General features: G+C 40.3%; 3 protein-coding genes across 5 annotated transcripts; 1 reads left to right on the top strand and 2 right to left on the bottom strand.

Moving 5' to 3' along the window:
• Nucleotides 1-342: 342 nt before the first annotated feature.
• Nucleotides 343-21,161, bottom strand: myom1a (myomesin 1a (skelemin)). 2 transcript variants are annotated; one of them, XM_068738031.1, is made up of 37 exons: nucleotides 21,071-21,161; nucleotides 19,635-19,830; nucleotides 16,478-16,615; nucleotides 16,107-16,293; nucleotides 15,817-15,974; nucleotides 15,497-15,589; nucleotides 15,240-15,328; nucleotides 14,967-15,011; nucleotides 14,339-14,500; nucleotides 14,075-14,236; nucleotides 13,414-13,555; nucleotides 12,940-13,139; nucleotides 12,793-12,849; nucleotides 12,173-12,297; nucleotides 11,503-11,686; nucleotides 11,115-11,289; nucleotides 9,975-10,096; nucleotides 8,847-9,043; nucleotides 8,511-8,637; nucleotides 8,034-8,218; nucleotides 7,756-7,870; nucleotides 7,436-7,592; nucleotides 7,200-7,306; nucleotides 6,770-6,814; nucleotides 6,411-6,547; nucleotides 6,166-6,310; nucleotides 5,851-5,910; nucleotides 5,697-5,764; nucleotides 5,485-5,610; nucleotides 4,373-4,460; nucleotides 4,228-4,266; nucleotides 3,892-3,997; nucleotides 2,677-2,840; nucleotides 2,523-2,559; nucleotides 2,217-2,239; nucleotides 1,741-1,796; nucleotides 343-1,578 (listed from the first exon to the last, which is right to left on the bottom strand). In XM_068738031.1, exons 2-37 carry the CDS (start codon nucleotides 19,775-19,777, stop codon nucleotides 1,309-1,311), a joined length of 4,434 nt encoding a protein of 1,477 aa, XP_068594132.1. In that variant the 5' UTR covers nucleotides 19,778-19,830; nucleotides 21,071-21,161; the 3' UTR covers nucleotides 343-1,308. The 2 variants fall into 2 exon arrangements, with proteins under 2 accessions (XP_068594132.1, XP_068594133.1); XM_068738032.1 differs by lacking the exon at nucleotides 19,635-19,830 and having other exon boundaries at nucleotides 21,071-21,160.
• Nucleotides 21,162-21,957: 796 nt separating this feature from the next.
• myl12.2 (myosin, light chain 12, genome duplicate 2) lies at nucleotides 21,958-23,934 on the top strand. 2 transcript variants are annotated; one of them, XM_068738007.1, is made up of 4 exons: nucleotides 21,958-22,067; nucleotides 22,751-22,961; nucleotides 23,098-23,259; nucleotides 23,460-23,934. In XM_068738007.1, exons 2-4 carry the CDS (start codon nucleotides 22,778-22,780, stop codon nucleotides 23,630-23,632), a joined length of 519 nt encoding a protein of 172 aa, XP_068594108.1. In that variant the 5' UTR covers nucleotides 21,958-22,067; nucleotides 22,751-22,777; the 3' UTR covers nucleotides 23,633-23,934. The 2 variants fall into 2 exon arrangements, with proteins under 2 accessions (XP_068594108.1, XP_068594107.1); XM_068738006.1 differs by having other exon boundaries at nucleotides 21,968-22,017.
• Nucleotides 23,935-24,007: 73 nt separating this feature from the next.
• Nucleotides 24,008-26,865, bottom strand: bag1 (BCL2 associated athanogene 1). Its single transcript, XM_068738005.1, has 7 exons — nucleotides 26,757-26,865; nucleotides 26,199-26,327; nucleotides 26,028-26,110; nucleotides 25,834-25,947; nucleotides 25,621-25,728; nucleotides 25,411-25,473; nucleotides 24,008-25,320 (listed from the first exon to the last, which is right to left on the bottom strand). Exons 1-7 carry the CDS (start codon nucleotides 26,791-26,793, stop codon nucleotides 25,231-25,233), a joined length of 624 nt encoding a protein of 207 aa, XP_068594106.1. The 5' UTR covers nucleotides 26,794-26,865; the 3' UTR covers nucleotides 24,008-25,230.
• Between the last annotated feature and the right edge of the window lie 84 nt (nucleotides 26,866-26,949).

Here is a 26,949-nt window from a genome sequence, read left to right as displayed (position 1 = left end):
AGCCCAGTTTGGAGGACATTTATTGACAGATATTACACAAAAGGATTACATATGCGGTCTGAGAGGTAACCTCAGTGACATGTCTGATGCTTGGGACCTTTGGCTTCCCCTTTAACGACCTATTGTTGGCCCAGCACCCCACTTTGGGAACTCATGATGAATGGCACCAGCAATGAACGCAGGCACAAATGAGATGCCGCCCTTCGAGCAACTGTTTTCTAATAGGCCATCATTAAGCCTCCACTCTTGAGCTTGCTGTAAATTAAACTCTAATGAAGTATTTTTTCCTCAATAAATGAACTTTTAATATGGGAAAATGATGTAAAGACAAAGGGCAACCTCCCCAAAGCATGTGTGCATTTATTACAAGGAGTGACCTGAAGGGAAAACAGTCGTATGTTTAACTTGTCAATTAGACACACAACCAAACAATGCTGCAGAGCAGTTTATCTTTAGATTTTCATTATATTGGACTGGAAATACAACATTCCCCTCTCTCTTCGAACACATTTCTATGACAGCGTCTGTCGCTCACAAGTTCTGTTGAAAGACCTCCAAAGGCATGCAGGTCATGCCTGTCCAACATGTAGGCTGTGTCTGGAATCCTAAATGAACCCGTTTAAACTACCAAGTTGTTTGATCTATTCTGCTGAACATCAGGGTTTACCTGCCCCTCCTCTCCTACAAACTGTTCTATTCATAGACGCTTGCAAACAGTACATCAACGACAAATAACACACATGCACACAGTACTATTTAAACATAATACCTGCTTAGATAAACACCAAGAGCTCTACACATGAAGCATATGACATATCCACTGACACCTTTTTTCCAATCTCTCACAATACAAAGCAAATAGCTGGTAGGAAGTTCATGACATCAGTTTTTTTTTCCTTTATTTGTTTACATTGCATAACTTGACTTGGTTTCAGAGATCAAAGGTTTTCCAGATGTAACACTGTCATAGTTTTAATAAAACTGTGTTTTGTTTTGCTGGCTTTCATTGCTAAAACAAAGATTAATGATTCAACATTACATCTACTGGTCAGAAGTGACAGAAGACAAGTCAAGCAACTACTAAGCACACTATTTCCTTCTCTGAATCACATTCATTGTTTTCCTCCGCGACAAGCAATGCCCAAAGCTCTTTAGCCCAGCACATGAAAGAGGCACGAGGAAGCAGTTGTATTAATCATTTATTTAAACTGCTCAGTGCACCGGCATGTGCCGGGGTAAAAATGCTTTGGAGATAACCCAGTCCTTCATCTGTTCTGCTTTATTTCATTACACTGCATTCTCCTTTTTTTAGCCTTTCTTCCCCTCCTTGTTCTCCTCATCCTCTGGGTTGTAGACGCTGACGGTGAACTCTCCAGCCTCTGTGCCGTACTTGTTCTTGACCATGAGGGCGTATTTGCCAGAGTCAGCCGTGGTGACGGCGGCGATTGTGATGCTGGCAAACTTGCCTGCCTCGAACTTGAGTTTGTAGCGCTCGTCAGTTACCAGCTCCTTGTCGTTCTTCCTCCAGCTCACCTCAGGTGCGGGCTCGCCCCAGACATTGCCAGTCAGGTTCAGGGACTGAAGGGAATAAGAGGATTGCATGGGTTTAATGTGTGTCATACAAATCTGGATTCCACAGAGTTCACAGGAAAGAGACGCTCCAATCAATGTGATAACGAAAAAGAAAGAAGAAGGTGAGACAGAGAGTGTATTAACACGCTGAATATCTAATATATTTACCTTGCCCTCTTGGATCGCAACCACATCTGGCAAGCCTCCAACAACACGAGCGCGATCTAAACAAGAAACACAAAGAGTCAGCCAAGAAGCAAATGTCAACCATCAGTCAGTCAGTCAACCTGTGGAGCAGTTGCCTGTTGACAACATAATATTAACCAAAACTGACTGAACTGGTAAGTGAACCAGCCTTCATAAAAACCTATTACAATATTTTAACTCTACTCTATGCATTATTGATATTTCAAATAAGTTTTGGCTTGAAATGTCCTTTCTTCAAGAAATATAGCAACTTAAATCTCCTGGAAAACCATTTCCCTTGAATGAGATCTTGACAATAAGATGACCAACACACTCTTTGTATCTCTGATGCCACTGAACCCAAGTTTAAAATGATAGTAAAACTGAAATAGCTTTTACGGCCAAAGAAATGTTACATCACGTCTCATGGGAGAAACCCAGAACAAACAACCACTTACTTCTCTCGGCGATTGCTGCCGCCCTACGAAGGGAAGGAAGGAAGGAAAGAAGGAAAGAAGGAAGGAGACGGACATTGTCAGAAGCATCTTAAAATGATATCACAGGGCAGAAAGGTTGCAAACATTTTGTATTCTAAAAGCCATACAATTCCAGGAAATGTATTTTGAGTGCCTCTGAAAGAACTCACAAAGTACACATAGTCTATTTTAAGTTTGTGATGACAGTTAGTATTTCTTTGTGTAAACATCCTCTTCTGACAGAATTACACAACAGAAGAATTGAGTCAGATGAGTTTATTTACTTACTTGAGTTTTTGGAATTCTTCAAATGCCTCTTCCCATGCTGCACCAGAAGAAGATCAACATATCATTATTAATAGTTACATACAAAATAGCCAAAGTAAATGGGACTTTTCAGCACAACATCCAACATCTTCCTTGTTTGAAAAGTTCCACTCACCCTTGCCAGTCAGTTCAAAGACTCTCTTCACACCGTCCTTGCCATCGAAGACGTCCATGGTGTATTTGCCTTTGTCCTTCTCAGTGGGCTCATTGATCTTAAGCCAAAGCTGCTCTCCTGTGACTCCAGACTTAACTCTCTCTGAGGCGGCAATCTTAGCATCTCTAATGGAGAAATGGGTAACACAGAGATCAATTAAAACTGGTCTGTGCACTGAAATGCAAGATTCAGACATGAGAGCTTAGAGTCTGCACAGTCATCCTTGTATTATACCAGAGAGAGAGATCTGATACATGTGACCTGCATCAGTAGCAGTCGGTGAGATTTTGTCCCCATCTGTGGATTGTTTTCATATAGGTTGTGAAAAGATTATGCACAGGGATTGACAATTATAGTCAAAATAGTCCAATTTAAACAATTTCTTACAGTGCGACATTAGTCACCAGAAAATAATTAGCAATGGAAGTGGAAAAAAAATTATTATGAATGCAATGATTCTCCCTCAATTTCTTTCCTAATTGGTTACAGACACGTAAAAAACCACCCTAAAACCTTGTGAGATTTGACACATTTGAAGGTCTTTGACAAAAAGCTGTTTGTTTCCGAGCATCACATGGCTGGAAAACACTACCAACTATTTTGAGAGACTTGGACTTGAAGAAACAACTATGCCAACATGATATTTGATCTATTTATTGATAGAATTTGTGCTTCACCTTTTCTTATTGACAATACATCTTTTTGGTCTTTTAGGATGTTTAGTTTATTGTAAAGTTGTCTGTATTTTAATTGATTTTACTGGGTTTTCTTTACAGTATATGTGCTTTGATGTTGTTCTGTCTGATTTTTGTATGTCTTCTTTTATTTTAATGTATAACATCAACCTACCCAAAAACTGCAGGGGAAAATTAGCATTGATTTACATTGTGTTAATTTGTGTTGTCCCTAATAAAAATTTAAAAAAATAAGCGAAGCAACTATTTTATAACACTTTAAAAAATGATTTCACATAGTGTAAATACAGGCGTATTTTATTTATTTTATTAAATTCAGGATCCAAGTTTAGTAACATTTGCATTAAGATACACACTTTGAACGGGTTGTGTTCATACTTGTGTGTGCCTGTGTATTTCATGACAAGTGCACATGTATATGCCACACAGGAGATAGAAAAGGACGTCAAATATGTTGGTGAATGAGGTTGTGTTTACATACTTGTGGAGCCAACCAACACGCTGTTCCTCATTGTAATATGTGACCGTGGAGTAGAGGATGATGCCATGTTCAGTACTGGTGACTTTGATATCAGAGGAGGAGTTGGCTGGAGGGAAGAGAATAAAAGGCAGGTGTTTGGCCATGGAAACCATATGGATTCATGGTATATCATTTAATATTAATTAAATAAGTATATATTTCAAATCATTAAATGTTTCAGTCTAGCATTTAATAGTTCATGCAGTGGAAGAATATTATACATGTGCACATTCTGCTGGTGTTTTTCTAGTGTGTGGTGCGTCATTGCTGCTTGAAGCGTGACGTTTAATGACTCACCAATAACCCTGAACAGCTCATTCATTACAGCTTGGTATCCTGGGGATTAAAAAAAAGGATGCGAACAGAAATGAATCACCTTTTTTTTGTGCAAGACTGACAGCACCACTTGTTCAACTCACAAAATTCATGAAAGAGACTTTACCTGCGTCCGTCAGATTGAAGATGCTCTTATCTCTGCCTCTGTCGTCCTTCAGGAAGACTTCGTAAGTACCTGCATCCGCCTTGGAGATCTAGAGTTTGAAGTAAAAGCAATTTTAGTATCCTTGAGGCAGCCATGAATTACCTTCTAAATCAAACAGAGGGAAATACAGTATAGATCTTGGGACATATAATAGACGGTAGAACAGTCAGACAGAAACCAACTAGGCAGAAAAGGCAAGCTTTTCTCCTGCCCAGGATGCTACAGGCGTTAAAAGGGAAACATGAAAAAGGTGAGAGGTAGAGGACACACAGACAAATTATAGAACTTATGGCAGCAAGGACTATGTCCAGACTTTGGGTCTTGGCGGTGGGGGAACAGCCTCTGCAGTTGGCTTTTCCCCTTCTTTTCTTTTCGGTTTCTCCTGCTTAATAACCCACTGTGAATCAGACACATAAGCCAGTTAATGCGAGTGTGGCTGACAGGAGTGGCGATGGACAGGCCACCTCTCCTGAGCTCATGCAATGACACCAACCCTCTCTTTATGAGTGATGTTTATATAGTTTCAACGTACAGGTACCTTGAAACATCAATATAACTGCATTGGCCCTGAATACCATAAAAAAACAGCTTTCCAGTTTTAAAATGTTTGAGTAAATTGGCCAGAGGAGTTAAATTGAATAGTGTTAGAAATTAAGTGTTTATGAATGAATCAAACAGATAAACCATATAGTGTATTTACACTATATGGGCATAAATGTTGAAAAGCATGACCTATAAGTTAATAATATCAAAATGTACAATATCAGAATAAGAATTAAAGGCAAAAGCTCCAAAATAGAGTCAGTTGTACCCAATGCGTCTACTCTAACTCCCACGTACGACATGCTGACGTGCTGACTCCAGCAGCACTCCAGCAGGACTCGAGAACGTGAACATTTTAAAAAGTGTTTCATCATTTATGATTCTGTGTGTCAGAGAGGGATGGTTGGCAGCCTAGCATCTAGTCTAGGTCTACGATGGAAGCACAACTGCATCAGAAGCGATGCTTTTAGCTCTATACTCATAAAGCTCACGACTCATCACAATGTACAGCCTCAGTCTAATGGGCTGACCTTTCCGATATTAAAGGTCAGATCGCTGTCCTTTCTCTCGATTTTCTTAGCGTTCTCATCACCCTCTGCAATCTCAATGCAGTCCTTAGACCAGGTGATCTCAGTCTCTGGTCTGACATTTCCTATCTGTGGAGGGAACCAAGAGATACCGGATTAAGTTATGTCGCCTACAATGCAACCATTTGTGATGCTCATTCAGTCACTTTTCTTACCTTGCATTTCAACAGCACATTACATTCTGGAGTAACAGTGAACCCAACGTACTCGACAAAGTGAGGACCTGTGGATAGTTAAAGAGAAATGATTACAAAACATACTTGTGCAATTCGTGTTTAACTTGTATAAAGGAAAAGTAAGATCCCTTACCTTGTTTCCTGACCCATTCTGCCCTCTCAAATTCTGACTTCTTTTGAACCTCCCTGAACTCTGTATAGCAAGAAGTGCATCAGAAAAATCAGCTGACAGACATGACAGTGAGGAAAGGTGGTCTTCTGCTGCCTCTCAATGGACACATACTTTAACTGCAGCAAATGCTACACACCCAGTAGAGAACGGCTTTGAGCTTGTAGCCTTCAAAGGTAATCTGTTGGTTGGGGTGTCTATTCCATACCCACAAGTCAAACTAATATGATGGAAGATCTGTAATATAAATGGAAGTAAAAACTGCATTTGAGGACTTACCATCTCCAATGAGCACCAGACTGGTTGTACCCTTAGCCTTGCCATCCACCAGGTTAAAGGTGAATGTTCCCTCATCGGTGATCTCCAGAGAGTCCATGAACATTTCAATGATGCCGGTGGACTTGTCGAAGTTCATTGTGTATTTCTGGAAGCACAAACACACAGAGAAACCCCGATGAATCAGTTTATGGAAGACGATTTCCAACTAAAACTAGGACGACATGACTGCAAGTCATGATTCCTACCTGTCCCTGAGTAACGATGACATCATTAAAGACATACTCCACTTGGCAGGCCGAAGTGCATTTCTCCACCTGAGTCCAGAAACGCACGCGACCTTTCTCCAACAGCTGCATGGCCATTTCACTCTTGAAGGGAATAACTGATAAAAAACACATTTTTGAATTATGTAAGTAACAAAGGCTCGGTAAATACAATTTCTGAGTGAAACCTGTGTTTATGGAGCACATTGATGGTTATTCTAATTCCTCAACTATATCTTAAAACTGTATTTGCACTTGATAAATAAAATCTAACGTCTTGATAAGTGATAAAAGAAAACGTGGTGTTAGCAGTTTATGTGACATGATGGTGAGATATTCACTGGGGAACTTGTGGTCCTGGCTGATGTCCAGAAGACGCTTGAGACCTGTCAAGTGACAACAACAACAACAGCAACAAAATGGGTCAATGTCAAAACCCTTCAGCATCAACTCCTCCACTACTAGCCTGACAGTATTTTATAAGAGAACATTATTAATGCCGACAAAAATACTCACTATCAAGTACAACCCTGGCTCTGACAACAACTTTGACAGACACTCACGGAATAATTTGAGACAACTTTCCAGACAAACACATATACACCAGAGTGTAACAGAGGTCAATTTGATGCAGCTGTTGAAACAGGATAACAGAGACAGTCCTTCAAGCCCTCCTCACACCTTTAGCACTAACGTCACCCAAACAAATAACAAGTAAATCAAGTTTAAAGCGCACAAGAGCCGGGATGCCAACAGTGTGGGCTGACTCACCCTCCTCGGTGAGTGTGTAGCTGGAGGAGAAGCCGTCAATGTTGGTGACCATACAGGAGTAGGTGCCCAGATCCTCCAGGGAGGGACTGTTGAAGATAGCTCTGGACCTGGAGATGAGGACATGTGGCGGGGGACAAAGTATGAGGAAAACATTGCCTTAGCACACAAGCCTGGAACAAGAGCGAGAGTGTCAATTTGGTCCCTGTGCGTTGCATCTGAACACAAAGGACACTTACCTGCCCTTTTCAGTGATAATAGTCAGGCGAGAGGTGTCTGTCATAGTCTGGTAATTCTTGGACCAAACAAACTCAGAGCCCTGCTTCATCTCAGAGCACTCAAAGATCATAGAGATCACACCATCATCATCAACATCCACATACATCTCTTTGGTGCCTGAGGAAAAAAGAGAACATGGTTACAGTGAGTGCATCACTGAGCTCTACAAAAAGTTTATTAATCTATGAGTATTGAGAAATAGACATTTTCCCTACTCTTCCAGACCTGCGTAGGAACACCATGCAACTGAATGTGTGAGTTACATAACAATCACACTCACCAGGGCGAGTCTGGGCCAGGATTGGACCTAAGGCTGCTGAGGGCTTTCCAACTCCAGCAAGATTTTGAGCACGCACACGGAAGACGTAGGATGTACCCGACTTCAGCCCCGTCACCTGAATCGGCACGACAGGAGTCGAGGGGATGGATAGTTAAAAGAACGCCGTCCTCATTATTTCACAATTCATACATCACATGGAGACGCACGCATGTTGTTCAAAAGGTAAATAACTGCATTTCAGTAAAGATCCAAAAAAACAATCTATTCATCATCCTCACCTGCATGTATTTCATCTTGTTGGTCTTTTCGTGAGCAGCCTTCCAGCCTTCCTCTCCGGCAGAGGCCACCTTGACGTCCAAATAGTAGCCATTGACAGGAGTGCGGCCATCGAATGCAGGCGGCTCCCACAGGACCACGGCAGAGGTGTCACGAACCTCCAGCACATGAAGACCAACAGGAGGACCTTGTAGCATAAATAGAGATAATGTTCTCAAACAAGCTGTAATGGAACACTGTAAAGAAAATATATTTGACACAGATTTTCAAGACAGTGAGCTTTTCAAGAAAGGAATACAAATCCATGTGTATTTTCTATACAAGTCATTTCTACTGTATTTTTATAATTCAAATATATCTATTGGAATGGATTGCAGGTTACATTGTTTTTTAAAGTATATAATACATTTTGGCATTGCACAAAATACATTTTTAATTGTATTCTGATGATCCCATGAATAGGCTATTACTGTCTTTACCTGGCACAGTAAGGGTATACTCCTTGCACTCCAGAGCTGAAGTAGGCAGAGAGGCTTTACTCACACCTGCCATGTTCATAGCGCGCACCTGGAACTGGTAGAAGACGTTCTCCTTCAGGTTCTCAGCCTAAAAGACACAAAATGCAGATAATGAGAAAGAATTGAAATACCTGTTTTGGGCTGGCAAATGTTAATAAATCACCAAGTAGATAAACTAATTTGAGCTTCATAAAAAAAAAAAAAAAGGTTCAAACTTCAAAGGCCTTCATTCATAGAAAAACCAAAACAATTTAATTGGAAATTTGATCCACGGGTGTCTAAAATAAGCAAACTTACTTTATAGGAGGTAGTAGTCAATGCCTTGAGGTTCATTTCATGCCATTTTCCAACAACACCTCCCTTCACAGTCCTGTAGTCCACAAAGTATCCCTTGATATCTGCTCCTCCTTTGCTAGCAGGCTCGGTCCAGGCCAGCATCATGTAGTCCTTTACAGCCTCCAGCTGGGTCACACCAGTGGACTTTCCAGGGACGGCTGCGGAAAAAGGTTTTATTTATTATAAAAGAAAAAAAATGATGAAGTGTGTTAAAGAAGTTCATTTTCAGCTATTCAGACCCTATTTGTTTGTTTTCCCTTTCATGAAAAATTAAATCCTATTCATGATCGCATACAGATGGCCTGGCATTACCCAAATATTGCATAGATCTTAGTTCTCATTAGTGTACGGTTGAACATGCTACATGCTTTGGACACACAAGATAAAGTACTTACACTCGAGCCCAGAAGCAGGATAACTTTCACGCTACGAAAATCTCCGAAAGCCAGACGAGTCTCTCATTAGGCTCATGCTCTTTAAGAACACAATGCTTTAGCCTTCACCTTGGCAAAAAGCAAAACAGAACTCAAGCAAAAACAAATCTAAACAGAAATCAATACCTGCATAAAGCAAAAGCATTATAAAGCATTATCTACTTTTTTATTTGACTTTGTCTCTAAAAGATGAAGGAAAAGGGAACAGCAAACTGACAAAATCCAGTGTTAGTGATGATAAGTGAGGCAGGCTCATGCAAATGTATCAGCCAGCAGCCACATATAAACATTGATTAAACTCTAGATATACAGGAAATATAGCAGATATTTGGGCAGCTAATCGATCAGAAGATAATCTTACATTATATCTGTAAAATAACTGAGAATAATGGTTACAAATGTTTGGTTAGGAAAAGGAAAATAAGTGATGAAGAAGGTTATTTCATGAACAAAGATGAGTTAAGAGGGTCTCAGCAGAGGGCTGCAGGTCATGTGTCTGAATGTGTTGAAGCAAATATGAATGTACTTTCTCAGCGATCATTCCCTGGATACATAAATGTTTAAAAATAGCTGGGAGGAAGGAGCAGACGGAGAGAGTATAGCTTGGCTGCTACAGGCAAAGTGAATAATGGAGAGGAGTTGAGAGGACACTCACAGATGGCAGCCTGCACAACCACGGCATCAGAATTGGAGGAGCTCTGGCTGTACCCAGCAGCGTTGACTGCTTTGACCCTGAACACGCAGTTTGACCCGGTAGTCAGGCCGTGGCACACAAACCTGAAAGCAGTTCAGACCAAAGTGTTAAGAGTCATATTATCTTCACACAAGAACTAATAGGAGCTAACCCATTGTTCCTCACTTTAAAAAAGCTGCTCTGATATCCTTAGAGGAAAACAATATCTGTGTCAAAAAACTACCATTAAATTAGAAATAAATATTGTAATTCTAATTCTGATCTAATATTCTATTCTCTAACTTTTACTGAATTAAATATTTTAACCAACTTTCGTCATGATCATCACTAGCAAATAATCACTCATTTTCAACCCTTTAAACGCCTTTGTTTTGGATTATCTTTGATATAATAAATCCTAGAGGATTAGCAACAACATTGATTTTGATGCATTGTTATTTTTTTTTATTTTGTAGCCAGGGCTCTAGATTGAAGGCCTGATATAATAGAATGTGTGATGTGGGATACATTTTTGTTTTAATGGGTCTAAATGGGGACATATGTGCTTTTGCTAGTTTATTATAGAATTATTATAAGAGCTGAGGTTGAACTTCCAAAATTAAAAAAAAATTAAATAAAAAAGACACACCTTTGACAAAATGTATGCTACATGATAAAACACAGCCAAACTGATCAAAAACAAATAAATGAAAAGACAAAAATATCGCTAGTGAGGAGTTGCTATCTGAACACAACTGCAAAAAGACAATAAAAAGATTGCACTTTTAGTTCTACATAGGCTTTACATTAAAGCACAGCTAGAGGCTTAGCCTGCTAAACATTTGGGTGATGGACATAGAATCAAAGAAAAAATAAGTCAGAGACATTTATCATTATTGTTGTTATCATTATTATTTAACCAGTATTTCATTGAAGTTATCACATTTGAACACCAATACAACCCAGCATGTATTTCAACCACGACAGCAGCAACAATAAATGTTTAAATACACTTCTGGTTTACTGCAACCATGAGTAAATTGTGGGAGTGTACTTTTGAATTCAATTAATATTTTTAAGCACTGAATTCATGAACCCAGAATGTTCTTTAACTGTACATACCTGGTCTGCTTGACAGGTTTGTTGTTGCAAGGCATCCACTCATCGGTGCCCACCACGCTATATTCAATATAATAGCCAACTAGGTATTTAACATCCTTAGAGGCCCCCCAGAAGACCACCACTGAGGTGTCGGTGTTCCTGGTGGCCACTGGATTGCCCGGAACTGAGGGCAGGTCTGTTAAAAAAGAGGTTTGTAAGAAAAATGGAAGAAAGGAAGTAAGACTAATTACAGTGAGCTAATTGGGGACGTCATGCATTGGGATCAGACAGAACATAATGCAGGAAGGACCAGCGGTCTCTAAACTAACTAATGGGGGAATGTGGCTGGACAATATATCATGACATGTGACACCTTCACATAATATAGATGCAGGTCTTGCCAGCTCACCCAGTTTATCTCCGACCGTGATCTCTCCTGTGGATACAGAGGGCTCGCTCACACCAGCGGAGTTGCAGCAGCGCACGCGGAAACTGTAGGATTTACCCTCTGCCAGGTCAAACAGGGCAAAGCGGGGAGACTTGACTGGCATGCCAGTGTTCACCCTCTGCCAGGTGTCTGTCTCTGAGATACACTGTGGTAGACAGATAGCCAGCATGTCAGCAAATAACACTGTACAGTAAACAAAGGAAAGGCAAAAGGGTGGTCAAGCGTCAACAAAACAGTCATCACATATCAGTAGTAATATGATCAAACAATAACCTAGAAGAGGCCATAGGCACGTCTTTACCCGCGCTATAATTTCCTTAGGGGACAAAAATGTCTGTGTCAAAAAACTATATAGAAATATTATTTTCTGTATTGGCTACAGAGTTTATTATGGACTTATTATAGGAGCTGAGGCTGAACTTCCAAAAAAGTAAGAAATAAAACTCACACCCATGCCAAAAGTAATGCCATATCCATTAACAAAGACAAAATAGAGGAAACAATTAAATTAAATAGCCCCTACTGATGCATCAGGTTTAAAGCAGTGACTCCCGAGCTATTTTGGCTTGTGGCTTAAAAAGAGACAATGTGTGATTGTGACTACTCATCACTGTCTACCTTTTCAACTCACCTTCTCAATGTAATACATGACTCCTTCATGACCCCTCTGGACTGGAGGCTTCCAGGCGAGCACCACGTAGCTCTTGGTGGCCTCAGTGACCACAACATCAGAAGGTTCTCCGGGGACAATTCCCACTGAGGAGTCAAGAAGAAGTCGCTTCAAACAGGTGACTGTACTTAAAGTCGGTACAAATCCCTTTGGCTGGTTATCACTCTAGAAAATGTCATACTGATACCAAAACATTATTATTTTCCGTACCTTATTTTGAGGAATATTATACAGTTTTTTTTACAAAACTCTTTTAACAAAATATGCCAAACTTTTCTCTGTTCTCTCACACACGGCCATAAAAGAACTTGGTCTGAATAATATTTGATTTAGGTTTGTAAATATCTATTTAAGGAATCAGTGAACTAGGTCAGCTCTAAATCAGAGCTTTTGATACTTCAGTTTTTACGTGAGAATACAGAGACACTTCAGACAGTACGGAAAAGGTACTGAGGTTCTATGCCCAGCCCTATTAGTCAGTATAAAAGGCCATGTCACTTTTAACTGCCAACACATCTGGAAATTAAAATATCTAACATTATGACACTATTTATTTTCCTTGTGTCATTAAAAGAACGTACCAGTGGGATCCTCCTCTGTGAACTTGATCATCCCAGTCCAAGGAGCTAAGGGGCCGGCTGTTGGGGAAAATAAAAATATATATATTTTTAAAAAGTGCAGTTGTTGTTTATTGCAGTGTGTCGGCAGGACTCCGGTGTGTCTCTCACCTCTGAGGCGGGCTCTGTCGGAGGGATCCATGGCAACCACGGCCTCGGAGACACGGGATGGACGGCTGACTCCTTCCTTGTTCATGGCCCGCACCCTGAAGACATAAGAATGCCCCTCCTCCAGTCCTGTGACGGGGAAGCGGGCGTACTTCACTGGGACGTCATTACACTGAGCCCAGTGGTGAGTGCCCACTTCGCACCTGCATAGAAAACACATGTAAGTTAGATTTGTGAACACCACAAGCAACACTGTAAATCTCAGTGACTGACTGACAGAGCTGCAAGAGACCGCTCGGAACACACGTGGGTGTTTTAGTTTAGTATCCGTGGAGATGGCAGTTTGGCGGAAATATAGAAGGAATTTGGAGTTGTGCCATGTGCCTGCAGAATTATCTAACAAACCAATGTAGGAGGGTATCAAAGTAATAAGATGAATCTAAATAATCATTTCCATAATAAAGGAAGCCGTCCAACCTGTCGATGTAGTATCCCAGGATGGAGCTGCTGCCCTCCACTGCTGGCTGCTTCCAGGTCACCACCACATAGTCCTTGTTGGCATCATGACAGCGCACATCCAGGGGGGCCACGGGAACCCCCTCCACCTCCACATCGGCATCTGGCATAGCAGGACACACATATTCAAAAAGGCACACACACACACACCACACACTTGTGAGTAGTGCTGTTTCTAAATCAGGCTGATCTCCATTACATACTCAGTTTCCAGTTTCTGACCTACTTACGCCTTTACAGTGCAGCATGTGTGGCAGCACTATGAAAGACTAGTTTATATCTTGGAAACATTAAAGGGGATTCTGAAGATTCCCTGTTGTGCATAAACCTCCTGATTATCTTTTCAGATCACACTCTCTGTGGCGACTTTTCTGACACGCAGACAGATATAGAATCATTCCTCAGAGGAAACCAAACACCTCATAGAGAGCGTTGTGTCACTTAAAGACACAGCAGACTTAAATGGTTCAGGTCTGTGTGGTGATCTGTAATACGTTGCTTTACCTTGCACATAATGCTGTTGTTCAAAACTGCATAAATCAGCGCAGACTTTAGGGTAAGTTCAATTTTCAATGAAATGCAAAACAAAAGAAGCTCGAAAAGCTTCTATCAGGCACCTTACCTCTGACATACACGTAAGCAGAGTAGGTATCAAAGCCAGATTTGGTGTTGACACGCAGGGTGTACATGCCCTCGTCTTCCTTGTTGAGGTGGACGAGTGTGAGGGTGGCTCGTTCCCCGGACCAATGGCTGTGCACCCATTTAGAGGGCTTCAGGGGGACGGCTGATGGGAGCAGTCAAACACAAAAGACGTGAGAATGGCTACATAGAGTGGATTAATTAAAACAGGTTCAAATGCTATTTCCATTGTTCTTTCTCTACTTACAGTTTCTGGACCACACAACCTCAGGCTGGTATTTTTTCACAGTGGGATAAATGATGACAGTGCAGCCCACACTCAATGTCTCGCCTTCCCTGCCAAAGGCCACTTCGAATTTGTCAATGATGGTTGTTTCAAAGGTGACGCCATGCTCAGCGCAGAAACCATCTGCAGAGGTAAAATAAAGAAATTAAATACAGTACTATTAAAACATTAAACCTTCATTCATTTGCTTTTTGGAACACAACATTGACATATTATTTCCTCATGGTAAATGACATAATCATTCAATTGAAGCTGTGTTTTTTTTCACCCGATGAATGCAAGTCCAACATTTACTCTCCTTTTAGCTCTGTTTTGGTCTCCACCAACTCCTATGTAAAACATATCTGGCTCTCTAGCTTTAAATAATAAAGTGTGTTCAGCTGCTAGTCGCTAACTTTGTACGTCTGCCATTTGATGTTGAGCAGGTAAGTTATCAGTTTTTAGAGCTTGTTTGCTAAAAAAGACGTTAAAACACAGAGATTGACGGGGACTGGAGTTTTGTAACTATGAGAAATGCCTTTATACATTTGACATTTTTCCATTGTTTTGTATAAAAATGTTGATTAGTGAACTAATCACATGGACTCACGTGGTTTGGGATCAAGCGGGCCCACTTCCTCACCCTCTTGGAATCCTGCAGAGAAATATATCCTTCATTCATCTTGTATCAGTAACAAAAGATTTCAGTCAAATAAAACAGTTAACAAAAATCTAAATCTAAAACCAGATCGTGACCAGACACAACTGTAAGACCATGTTTCCAGTGGTGTCAATTTAAACCTCTACTTCAAATTTAGGCCTCTAACCAGAGGAGACGAGAGCAGCTACAGAGAAGACGGACAAGACAAAATGGTTTACCTACTTTTGACAACGATAGTCGCCACACAAGAAGCTTCTCCTTTCACATTGAGGGCAGAGGCGTGATACTGAGCAGTGTCGATGAAATCACAGCTGAAAATAAAAACATGGAAGACAAGCTGAGTACTGGAAACTCATTTGCATTTATCACTCTTCAGATTATTTCCAAAATGAAACATTCAGTTTGGGGAAATGTACATTTTTGGCACATCTCATTAATTCTAACTGACACCGCGCCGCGTGAGCTTAACGACTACCTACTTCTTGATCTCCAGGGAGTGCATGTTGTAACTGCTCTCGACTGTGTACTTCTCGGGGTGGGCCTTGGCATCAATGATCACGTTGTTTTTGTACCTTGAAGACAGAAGAAAGACAGACAGTTTATTTTTACCGTTGTAAAGTGTAATTGCAGAGGATTGTGTGTTCAGGTCGCGGCGGTGCAAAATAGATTTGGCCAATGACGAGAGCTTTTGGATGGAAACTTCTCAATGACACACACATGACTGATCGCCTCTCATCAGCGTCTTTTTTCTTGTGACTCAGAGAAGGCGGGGACCAGTGAACTTGGAAGCGTATCTCACCAGGCAATCCTGGGCTTAGGCCATCCAGCCACAGTGCAATGCAGCTTGACAGTCTTGCCCTCCCAGACAGTCTGTCCGCGGGGCTTGATGATGAACTCTGGAAGGTGTGTCAGGCTGTCTGGGTTCATCTTCTTACGGAACTCTGCCCACTCCTCCATCTACAGCAGGAGAGTGAAGCACCACATTGTCAAGCTCATGAGCATTTGTAGGCTTCATGTGAGAAACCTGATTATTTTTGGAAAATGGACACAACCTTGTTATTGCAAATTCACAAAGAAATGAGGATTTACCGTCCTGCTTAACTCCATACGTCCGACGGACTCCCTGATATGCATTGTTCTGGTTGTCTTCTCCACTTTAACGTCCACGGCCTCCCTGGCCTCCCTGACAAACAGGTTCCTCATGGCCACATAGTTAATGCCCTCCTCCATGACCTCCTCCTCCTGGGCCTCCATCAGACCGCGAACAACCTCATGACTGGCGCACAACAAACCACCAACATGTGAGCGCAGTTCACACTTACAGTAAGATCGGAAAATATATAATTTAGTGTCAATAACTGCAATAAAAATGTACATCATCAATGTTCAGCACCAGTGGTGTCGATTACTTTGCAGTTAAGGACATCAAATCAGTTGTGTTTTGCAGCGTCCGCACTCACTTGGCTCTAAATACGGGAATGACATAGCCGATAACTTCCTTGTCCGTGTCCATCGCCAGGTAGGTGCGTTTAGCTCTCTTGGGTAGTGGGCTGAGTTTAACCTCCTGCCCCTTCTTTGTCTTCACAATGGTCTTCTGGCTTAGAGATGAGAGACAACAGTCACTTGCACTACAAACAACAACTTACATCATAAGGTATTTCCATATGGTGAATGGTGCACTATTTTCTGCATAAAAGCCACATTGTGTCTTAAAGGATAAGGATAATAATATTCTGTGTTTTTCTTATTGTCTTTAAATCCTATGATTGCCATAAATGAATTAATCCTACTATTAGTATTGTCTGTACAGCCAAAGTCTGATATAACTTATACCTCAGCACCATAAACATCCATTGTTGTTCACTGGGCGACACGTTTCATCATTGAATATGAATATGGGCACTGTGGTTTAGTTTGACTCAATGTTATAAACACAGTTCTGCTGCTATAATACTAACGTGTATTCATCTGCAGTTCAAAAAAGTCACCAACAAATATACTCTTTGTTCTTGTTTAATTAACATTTGCTTCAAACTACAATACCCAGCTGTTTTAGGAAATAACTAAGTCTCTCAGTAACGATATATTTGTTGTTCATTTTCAAAGATTTATGTCGTCAGTAGTAACAGATGGGCTGAGGAGCTGAGGGACCGTACTCAGGGACTGATATTCTTTTGGTGATTTTATGCTTTTTGTGTAAATTAAAAATGTTGCCAGTGTTATTCTTTGATTGAATATACCTTCCTGTAACTAACTTTATTTATTGATTAAACTCTTGCAGTCTACGCAGATAAGTGTTACAAACTAAAATCCGATAGGAATTACTGTCGATTGAGCTGATTTTGTTCTATTTAATCAAAGATGAACCTTTGGCTAAATTGAAAAGGGAGAATAAAAAACATTACACACATGCATGTAGTTAATTGAACTAGTACCAAGTAATTTAAATGTAACTCGGATAGTATGCACCATAATGCTCATAATGACATGAAATGAGGTAAAAGAAACCTAACAGAAAGAATGCAAAGCTGCTGTGAAATCTAAAAATTAAAAAAAATACTCAACATTGACATACTGCCTCTCTTCATTTATAAAACTTTAGTACTGAAGTGTGCTGATTATATAAAGACAGAAATGGAAGATGTATTTCTATCCATCCTCGAAGGAAGCTGACCCATATTACACTCTGACTCATTTACCCATCAGCCTCTCAGGCCTCTCTATTGTCAGCTGGGTTTATAAGTGGAGCCGGAACTGGTGGATATGCAGCGGGTCGGAAAGGTTCATTTCTAAAGCTCTGCTTTCATTCATAATCTCTTCCAAGTCTGCCCTAGTCTATCCATTGGGCCTAGAGGAGTAGCGGCAGAAAGTGGCTTTGATTAACTCTCTTCCGGATCAAGTCGATGGAAGGGGCAGAACGCACAGCAGAGGCAGACAGATGGAGAGAGTCTCATAGAGGGTCTCTGTAGTGTCAAAAAGTTATTCATATACTGCTGACTCACCAGGTGTGTTGAAAGGTAGTCTATGTCGAGTGCATAAGGAAGTCAAAAGGTATAAAAAGTTGTACTGCTGATAAAAGCAGCCTGAGAAGCTGAAGTAGGTGTTAATCTAAACACATTGGAAACTTTCTAACAGAAACAAGGTGTACTAGTTACAAATATTTAAAGGTAATAACACTGACTCGTCAAATTAGCGAGTGAATGTGGATACTGGCCCACGATTAGGACTAAGACCAAGGCTACCGAGAGTTATTAACTATTAAACGTCGAAGTACGAAGTACGACCGTTTCATGACTTCTATACAGTGTCTTTACAGTTGGCCTAATGGCAACGTCTCATGTCCTGCCTACAGAAATAGCTTTACTGTCCATGAATATATCTGGCAGCCATCCACTACAGCTGACATTCCCTCCCTGACCCCTGTTTAGAAAGCTCTCATGGTTCCAACGTGTACACTGAGCTCTGCAGCCTGAAGGACAAAGAGACTCTGACAATATTATGTGTTGACACCACATACAAATGACTCTAAGGTGTTGTGTTCCATAGAGTTATACTAGACTTTACTTTGATCAAGCCTCATTTGATTCCAACACAGAATGTCACAAAACAAAATATTTATTCCTGCAGCAGACCAGTTTTATAAAATGAAAATGAAGGCTGGAAAGTGTAAATATCTACATGTGTATCTCTCTATAACAATTATTTATATTATTTATTAATCTGACAACTACTTCTTCAAATGACTGATCAAACTCTTTGGTTTCTAAAATATGCGAAAGCAGTGAAAATGCATGGTGCATTTATTATGATGTCGTCTTCAATGTGCTTATTTTATCCAATCAACAGTCCAAAAACCAAAGATATTTCATTCAATAGTATAGAAAACAAAGAAACACAAAATCAGCAATGCTTATGATCAATTCATCATAAAACATAGTTGCTGGTTTAACGTTGTTGATCAACTTTCAATTTACTGACTAATTGTTTCAGCTGTGTTGTTATTGTCTTTGTGCATTCACTGGGATTTGGATTACTGTATTTCAATACAGCTGCTAATTAGCTCCATACTAGTCTAAGACTGAAGTAAATAAACATAATGTGCTCTTTCTGTCAAATATGAGCACAATACTATTGCTACGTAGAATTTAGTAGTTACCAACGTGAGAAACACAATTAACAGAGGTTTGATACATATAAAGAAGTGAGAGTTGACTTGAAACTTTAAAATGGGCCGTTCTGCAACAGCCTGAGGGAGAACAACGTGTGTTCTTATAAAAATACAAAACCCTGACAGCATCAAAAGTTGAACATCAACTGTATGAGCAGATGAAGACAAGTAGAGAGTCAGCACCTGCTCTACATAAAAACACACTTTGAGCTGCATGGTTTTTTGTTTTTTTTTCTCTTCTGCTGCTGAACACACTTCACACCAGATGCCAAAGTACAGTGTTGAATATTTGAAAGAGGTCCGCTTGAATGCATTCACCACTTCCAAAGTTATGGAAGTGGCAGGTTGCTTTAAGCGAACCCCATTTTTATTTTTTATTATAGTTTTCAAATATCAACCATCTCATAAGTATTTTGGATCTTTCGCCTGCGTCACTCCCATCCTCTTACCGACGGCTGGTGGTCTTGTATGTGGAGAACGACTGCTGTTTAACAGACGACTTGGAGCTCAGGTAACAGCTGCTCTCATACTGATGCTGCTGCTGCTGCTGCTGCTGCTGCAGCTTCTGCGTCACTTGTAATGATGCTGACATCCTGAGGGTCACTCCGCCAACTTATATGTTGACCGTTCTTTACTTAACCAGCTCTGTGAATCAATCTCATTGTTATCATTACAAACTGATTTCTGTATTGGGGGTTAGTTTAAGCCAGGAGATGGTGATTAGGTATTAGAGATGGTAAAGTTATTATGATGGCGTTGGTTAAGATCTACTTCTAATGTGTTAAGTGAAGAAGCAGCAGGGTAATACACATTGATTTTCTTTACACTCTACATATTAGTTTTGTGTCTTTAAAAATGACATTACAATCACCTCCAGAGGTGGAATTCTAGAAGTGATGAACTTGTGATGAAATTGAAAACTACACGTGGAGTGATGTAATCCAGTGACTGATGAGAACATCCAAATGTAAGGCTTTAATCAATAGTCTAGACATACATGTAATATAAATATAACTCTAACAGATGTAACACTCTGTTAGGTACTAAAGCTGTTGATTATTTTGTTGATGAATTAAATAGTCCTTTGGTTTATAAGTAAAAATAAATACCCCTCCCCCACACTTTCTAGAAGCCAGAGTTGACATATTCAAACTGCTTGTTTTGGTCGACCATATGTCCAAGGCCCAAAGGTATTCAGCTGTCATGAAGAACAAGCAAATATTCACATTTGAGAGAGAAGTTCTGGAATTATGACCAAATTAATTATCAAGATTGTTGCAGATACATTTTCAATAATTTTCAGCTCTATGCTGCTCAAGTTATACAGCTTGAAAACATGAGCAGCTCACACTGGGCACAGGGCCATGTCATCATGTCTACTCAGATCAATCAGGTAAGATCTGCAGTTTATTATGACAATAGACTTATGTCCTTGAGCAACTCTTACAACAGGCAGCATGTGGTGTGTGTGTGCGTGTGTGTGTGATTTGTAAAGAGATACAAAAAGTAAACTGGAGAAATGAGGGCACAGAGTTCTCACAGAGAAGATCTGAGTCATAGAAACGTTTAAAGTTAAGTGAATGTTAATGGGAAAGATTAGCAATACTTTTAGGATGACATTTCACTTCAATGACACATGCAGTCTGAACTACAAGGACACCGTAGATATAAATTACCTATAACCTGGTTAGTATAAGGGACATGGAAATATCTGAATTAAATCACATTATTCAAACAAATAATAACAATAAAGAGGTTGAAAGAAAGGCCTCGGGCCTTACTGATTCATGATTTTAAAAATATGTGCACAGGACATAAACCAGAACAATTCCTCAGTATTAGAGACAAACTTGTTAATAAAGAAATATACATATACATCACTCACCAAAACTAAGAATTCACCAATCCGCCGCAGTTGAAAATGAGAGAAAGGGTGCGCTATTCCAAAAAGGAGCAAAAGCAAGTTGAGATCCGGGGAAAGCAGCAGGGTGAGGGCAGCGGACAGGACGGCAGTCCACTGAACAAAAATAATGCTGCCACTCGGCAGAATGCACCAGACACCGTCAGGACCTTTTAAGGCTGGGACAGCTTTAAATTTAGACCATGAGACGGCCCAGCAGAGGCTCCTCGGCTCGCCTGGCCCTCCGTTGCGAGCTGTCAGTGTGGGGATTTCTGGTGTGTGATCGCAGGTCTACTTAGTAGATAAGTCGTTGCTGATGGAAAAAAACCCTGCTGAACTACTGCGAACACACCAGTTGAATTTAATGAATAGTATTTGTCTTCTTTTAGACGAAGTGCAAAAGATACTAAAGCCTCTGGTCACCTGTCTGAACCAAAACCCTGCCAATTCACCAACATGTGACCTCAAACTGCTTCAGATGTCTCTATGTCCCTAAACGTAGAGCTCAGTTTCCCAATGTGCTTGTTTCTGGGTATTCTGTGGTGTGGAGGTCACTCACACTAGTTGGTCTCACTTACACGACAATTGAATATTGAGATAGAGAATTACAGCAAAAATATACGTTGAAGTTTATTAGCGAATGCTGCTACCTAGTGGTGAAACATATAAACTACAGGATCTGTCGTTAAAACAAATATACATATAGTATCAAAATAAAAGCTGTAAATGATTTTGAGTATGGTTTATTATCGCTATTTAACTATCTCATCTGGTCCAGTGTAAAAACAAAAACAAGCAGAGGTGAGGAGGACAACATGGTACAGTCCAGTTTGTTGGCTCCGCCCAGCTCGGCTGTGATTGGTCAGTTCGGTAAAGAGGAAATAAAACATTAATGGTCGGTCTTCATCAGGCTGTGGATGCTCTTGGTAGATGTGCGTAACGGTTACAGCCATTTGGGTTTAAACGCTATTTATTTTTTGAGGTGGGTGATGTCATTTTTTAGCGGCCTCGTAAAGTTAATGTTCTTCCTTTGAGTTGATGTCGGTTAGCTCGCTTAAGCTAGTCTGGTCGGTGAGTTAATGAGGTCAACGTTGGGCTAACTGTTAGCTAGTAGCTAACTAATAACTGTAGTGTGTATTTAACGCTAACGTTACCTGGGATTTCTGGAGTACCTTGGAAAGCAAAAATGTATACTTGTGATAGGTTTCTATCTATTGCCGTTGGCTAATGTGTGGTCGGGTAACGTTGTTATAATTTGGTGTGCAAACCTTGTGACAGGTGACAGTAAATAACATTGTAGTTATCTTACCAATGTAAATTTCCATTACGCAGTTATCAATAACAAAATAGCCAGAAAGCCATATAAGTAAGTTGACAAATAGCAACTGACATCCAACCATTGTTCAGTCGGAAGTCCAGTCCAGAGGTCCACATCTGGAAACTGGGCCCTGTTCTACTCTGGGGCTTGATTTGACACAAACTTTTTTTTTTTCTATTCAATGATGGCTTAAAATGAATCACAAGCTCGTGTCAGAGAAACATGAACATGAGTTCAATCCTGCCAAAAGTGCAGGCTCATTCATAATTAGATTTATGATGATGAAACCTTGGTATAAACAGTCATATTGATTTTAGATGACAGCCTTCATATGATCTGTATCACAGGAGAGGGGGGAGCCACTGACCACCAACATGTCGAGCAAAAGGGCCAAGGGAAAGAACACCAAGAAGCGTCCTCAGCGGGCCACATCCAATGTGTTCGCCATGTTTGACCAGTCTCAAATTCAGGAGTTCAAGGAGGCCTTCAACATGATCGACCAAAACAGGGACGGTTTTATTGACAAAGAGGACCTTCATGACATGCTGGCCTCATTAGGTAAACATAACAATGTGTTTACACATGTTTAGACAGCAATAAGAAGGAGATATATATATATCATATATGATGTGTGTATATATATATATATACACACATCATATTATACATCCTAATGACTGTGACCATTTCCAAGGTAAGAATCCCACAGATGAGTACCTGGAGACGATGATGAACGAAGCGCCGGGCCCGATCAACTTCACCATGTTTCTGACCATGTTCGGAGAGAAGCTTAATGGCACAGATCCTGAGGACGTGATCCGCAACGCTTTTGCCTGCTTTGACGAGGAGGGCACAGGTGAGTCACAAGTTGTTCAACACAAATGTGTTGGCGTTTCTCATCCAGACCCAATGTTGTCAGGATATCGTTTTGTTTTATTTGAAAATATTTGAAGGAATGTCTGTATTCCTGTTGTTATTTCAACCTCTGATGTAAAAATCTATTTAGAAAAAATGATGAAAAAGTCCTCATGACGGATGAATCGACTCCTCCTACAGGTATAATCCAGGAGGAGCACCTGCGGGAGCTGCTCACTACGATGGGGGACCGGTTTTCGGATGAAGAAGTGGACGAGCTCTTCCGAGAGGCGCCCATCGACAAGAAGGGCAACTTCAACTATGTAGCATTCACGCGCATACTAAAGCACGGCGCAAAGGACAAAGATGATTAGTGACAGAAGCGGCTCTAAATCGAGGTCATGTGTATCATTGTGGGTTTCCACTCAAGTTAGAACAGCTGTTATTCGGCTCATGGCAGTCTTCACTGTGGTATAGCTCACTGAGGGTCATTTGTTTAAGCTGCTTGTGGGACCATACTGTACCTCTGGGACCCCACCCCCCCTCCTCCATCTCCCCATCCCTTCTTTCAAAGCTCATTTGCACATCTGTATAAACACTATAGGGTCTGTATAAGCTAGTTAAGATGTATGAAAAGACCCAGATGGATAAAGCTGGAAATAAAAGGAAACAAGGAGGTTGTTGTCGTGACTGTTTGGTTTTTACTGAATCATTTGTTGTTTGTTGGAAATGAAGAGTTTCATGATTAAAGTGTGGTCTTAGCTAAATAATCAATGCTTTATTAATTTTTTCAGTGGCTTTATTTTAAAACAAAGGAAAATAGATGTGATGGTTGAAAGCAAAGACAATTCCACAGTTCACACTAACGTCAAAGATGCGTGGTACACTGGATCAGTCCCTGGATTAAACAGAAGGTGCTAACTTGGTGTAGAGTAATGAATACACACCATATGACCAAAGGTTTGTGGACAGTATTGTCTACTTATTTTTCTATATATAATGGTGTGCAGTTTTCTTGATTCATTTAATCCTTTAGTCTATAAAACGTTGCCCATCACATTTTCCTGATTGCTTCGGAAAGCTGCAAGTCTCTGACCAACCTTTACATGATTATCAAAATAGACAATTTATTTTCGTTCAACAAATTGTTTCAGCTCGAGTTTTGGGGTTGTCCCCTTAGTTCCAATTATTAAAATGTTATATTAGAATATAGTTGACAAAGGACCCTTTCCTGTTCCAGCATGAAAATGTATTCGTGCAGATCTGGGTCCTTGCAAAAAAATGTTTTTTGGTGATGACCTCAACCAACATTTTTGGGATAAACTGAAAAATTCTTATTTCCCTTCACCGTGGCTGACCTCACTGGTGATTTGGCAGCCAAATTAAGAGCAAATCCCTGCAGTCAGGTTCCACAATTCAGTGGAAAATCTTAAAAACCATAAACTGTCAGCATAACAGATTTATGCTTATCAATGTCATAATTTTGGCCATGTGTGTACAAACTGCTGCATGGAACACCCCATAGTCAGTACATCACAATGAGGACAAACATGTTTTCTCTATGTAATTGTGTAGTTTGTGGGTGATTAACCAGTGGATTTTAGAAACTGTTTTCATTTTAACATGGCAGTTCTATTCAGCACTATTTTAGGATGCTTTAAAAAGAGATCTACATCATTTTTTCACAAATCAAAGCACCTGTGATCCTTTCACAGAGTGACTGTAGTTACGTCTTGAGGAGCACTTTCATCTCTCTTTAACCCAGAGGATGTATCCCAGATGTACCAAGCATCAGCACCGATATCCAGCCTCCTGTTCACAGGATCCTCTGTGACGAGAACTCTCTCTCGTACACATCAACCCAACAATAAATAGACAAGGATCGCATCCACACTTGACGCTTTCTGTACACTTTGCAGTTGCTCACAGAGCAATGTATAGCACACGATACGGGCGACTTGGTCCGCCCGCTCTACTCCGCCAGGGCAAGATTCTTCGACTGGATCTTTGATAGGTGGTCCGATATACAAGCCTCGATCTTGTCACATTGGGCCAGGAAGTCCTGTTGACAGATAATAATCCCACTTAGAAATATGCAGTGATTTTCAATTAAAACATGTTGGTGACAAAAAAAAAAAAAAAAAGGGTTTACCTGCACAATCTTTACAAGTCCCTTTTTCTTCAGTTTGCAGTCATTGAAAGTGTCTGGGACAGTCTGTAGAAAAGAAGAAACAATTCTGGGTTTGTGACATAAAAAAATAAAAATAAACACCAGAACAAAAATAAATATAAATTAATTTTGATATGCGATCAATAATGGAGACAATAAGGAAAGCAACTGCATATGAAAAATTAAGATTACCAGGGCATCAATCTGCTCCAGGATCTTCATGAACTGTTCAGCTGCTATTTTCACTCGGTGGTCCAGTTTACCCAAAGCCTCTGCCTGCAGGTCTTTGGCCAGGAAGCCCTGTGGAAAAAATGGGTGATAATCAAAAATTCTAAATATATATTGGAGAAGATCAGGCCACTGCAGGAAAATGATGAATCATAAAAACCACAATTGATGGCTTACATTCTTGAGTCCAGTCAACTCCCCGTCGACCTTCTCCAGCTTTTTAGCCGTCTGTTCCACAGACTTCTCAATGTCTTTCAGCTTCTTCAGCTCAGTTTCTTCCTCAGGACTGTTCTGTTTGTGGATTGTTGGCAGTATTTGATTAAATATATAGTCACACCTCAGATAAATCTCACATGTAAAGAAGGCCTTACCCGTTTTCCAATCAGCATGAGTTTGCAGCCCTCTTTAACGCCATAGCTGGACAGACTCTCTTCCACGTCCTTCAGTGATTTCCCTGGAATGTCAGGATGGATCAGGCACGGTTAGACCTAAATATATAATACATATATTATGTAAAACAAACAAAGAGATCCACAGCCTACCTTTGAAGATGAGCTTCTGTGAGGTTTGAGGAACTCCAGTAGCTTTGGTGAGAGCATCAGAGAGGTCTTTGACAATGGGGCCCTTGTCTTCATCCTGGCCAGTTAATGTGATGCTGTGCTTAGTGGATCCTGGAGTGGGAGAAATCATTTGGATTCATGCATAGCCAGTATTATGTATCATTGTCCCTCAAATGATGCTTTGAAACCACATGTCTGTAACGTTAAGAGAACTAGTAGCCTAGAGTTTAACCCTCGCCAAACCCTTTGTGTGTCAAGAAAATTGATTTAGAAAGATATTATAATAAGAAATACATCTTAATAAAATCACGTCATGCAGTTATGAAACAAAGAAAGACAGTGAAATATTCGAGGGCAACTTTTCAGTCATTTTAAACGTATCGAGGCATTAAATATATTCAACTGTACTAAGTTAAAGCTAGCTTCACACTAGCTACATTAGCTAACCAATTCACAGCTACTTAAACTTACAATCTTTATATATCTAACGTTATTTATCATCTCGCAACAATCGTGTAGCATCGTGCAAAGTCGTATTACCGTATGCAACTGTCACTGTTATCGTTTGCGCTGACATTTTGGTTTTTATCGTCCTTTAATCACAACATGAATCACACGGTTGGTGCTATCAGGCTATAACTGTTGCTGATGGCTAACTAACTACTTCCGGAACAGACCGGAAACAGTTCTTCTAACGTTGGTCTTAATATATATATTGTTAATACTTTATATA

This window comes from Cebidichthys violaceus, unplaced genomic scaffold (assembly GCF_023349555.1).
Source record: "Cebidichthys violaceus isolate CVI_PGR_0920_01 unplaced genomic scaffold, fCebVio1.0.p SCAF_8, whole genome shotgun sequence".
Lineage (NCBI taxonomy): Eukaryota > Metazoa > Chordata > Actinopteri > Perciformes > Stichaeidae > Cebidichthys > Cebidichthys violaceus.
Note: the sequence above shows the minus strand (reverse complement) of the source record. Positions and strands in the feature narration are given on the sequence as shown.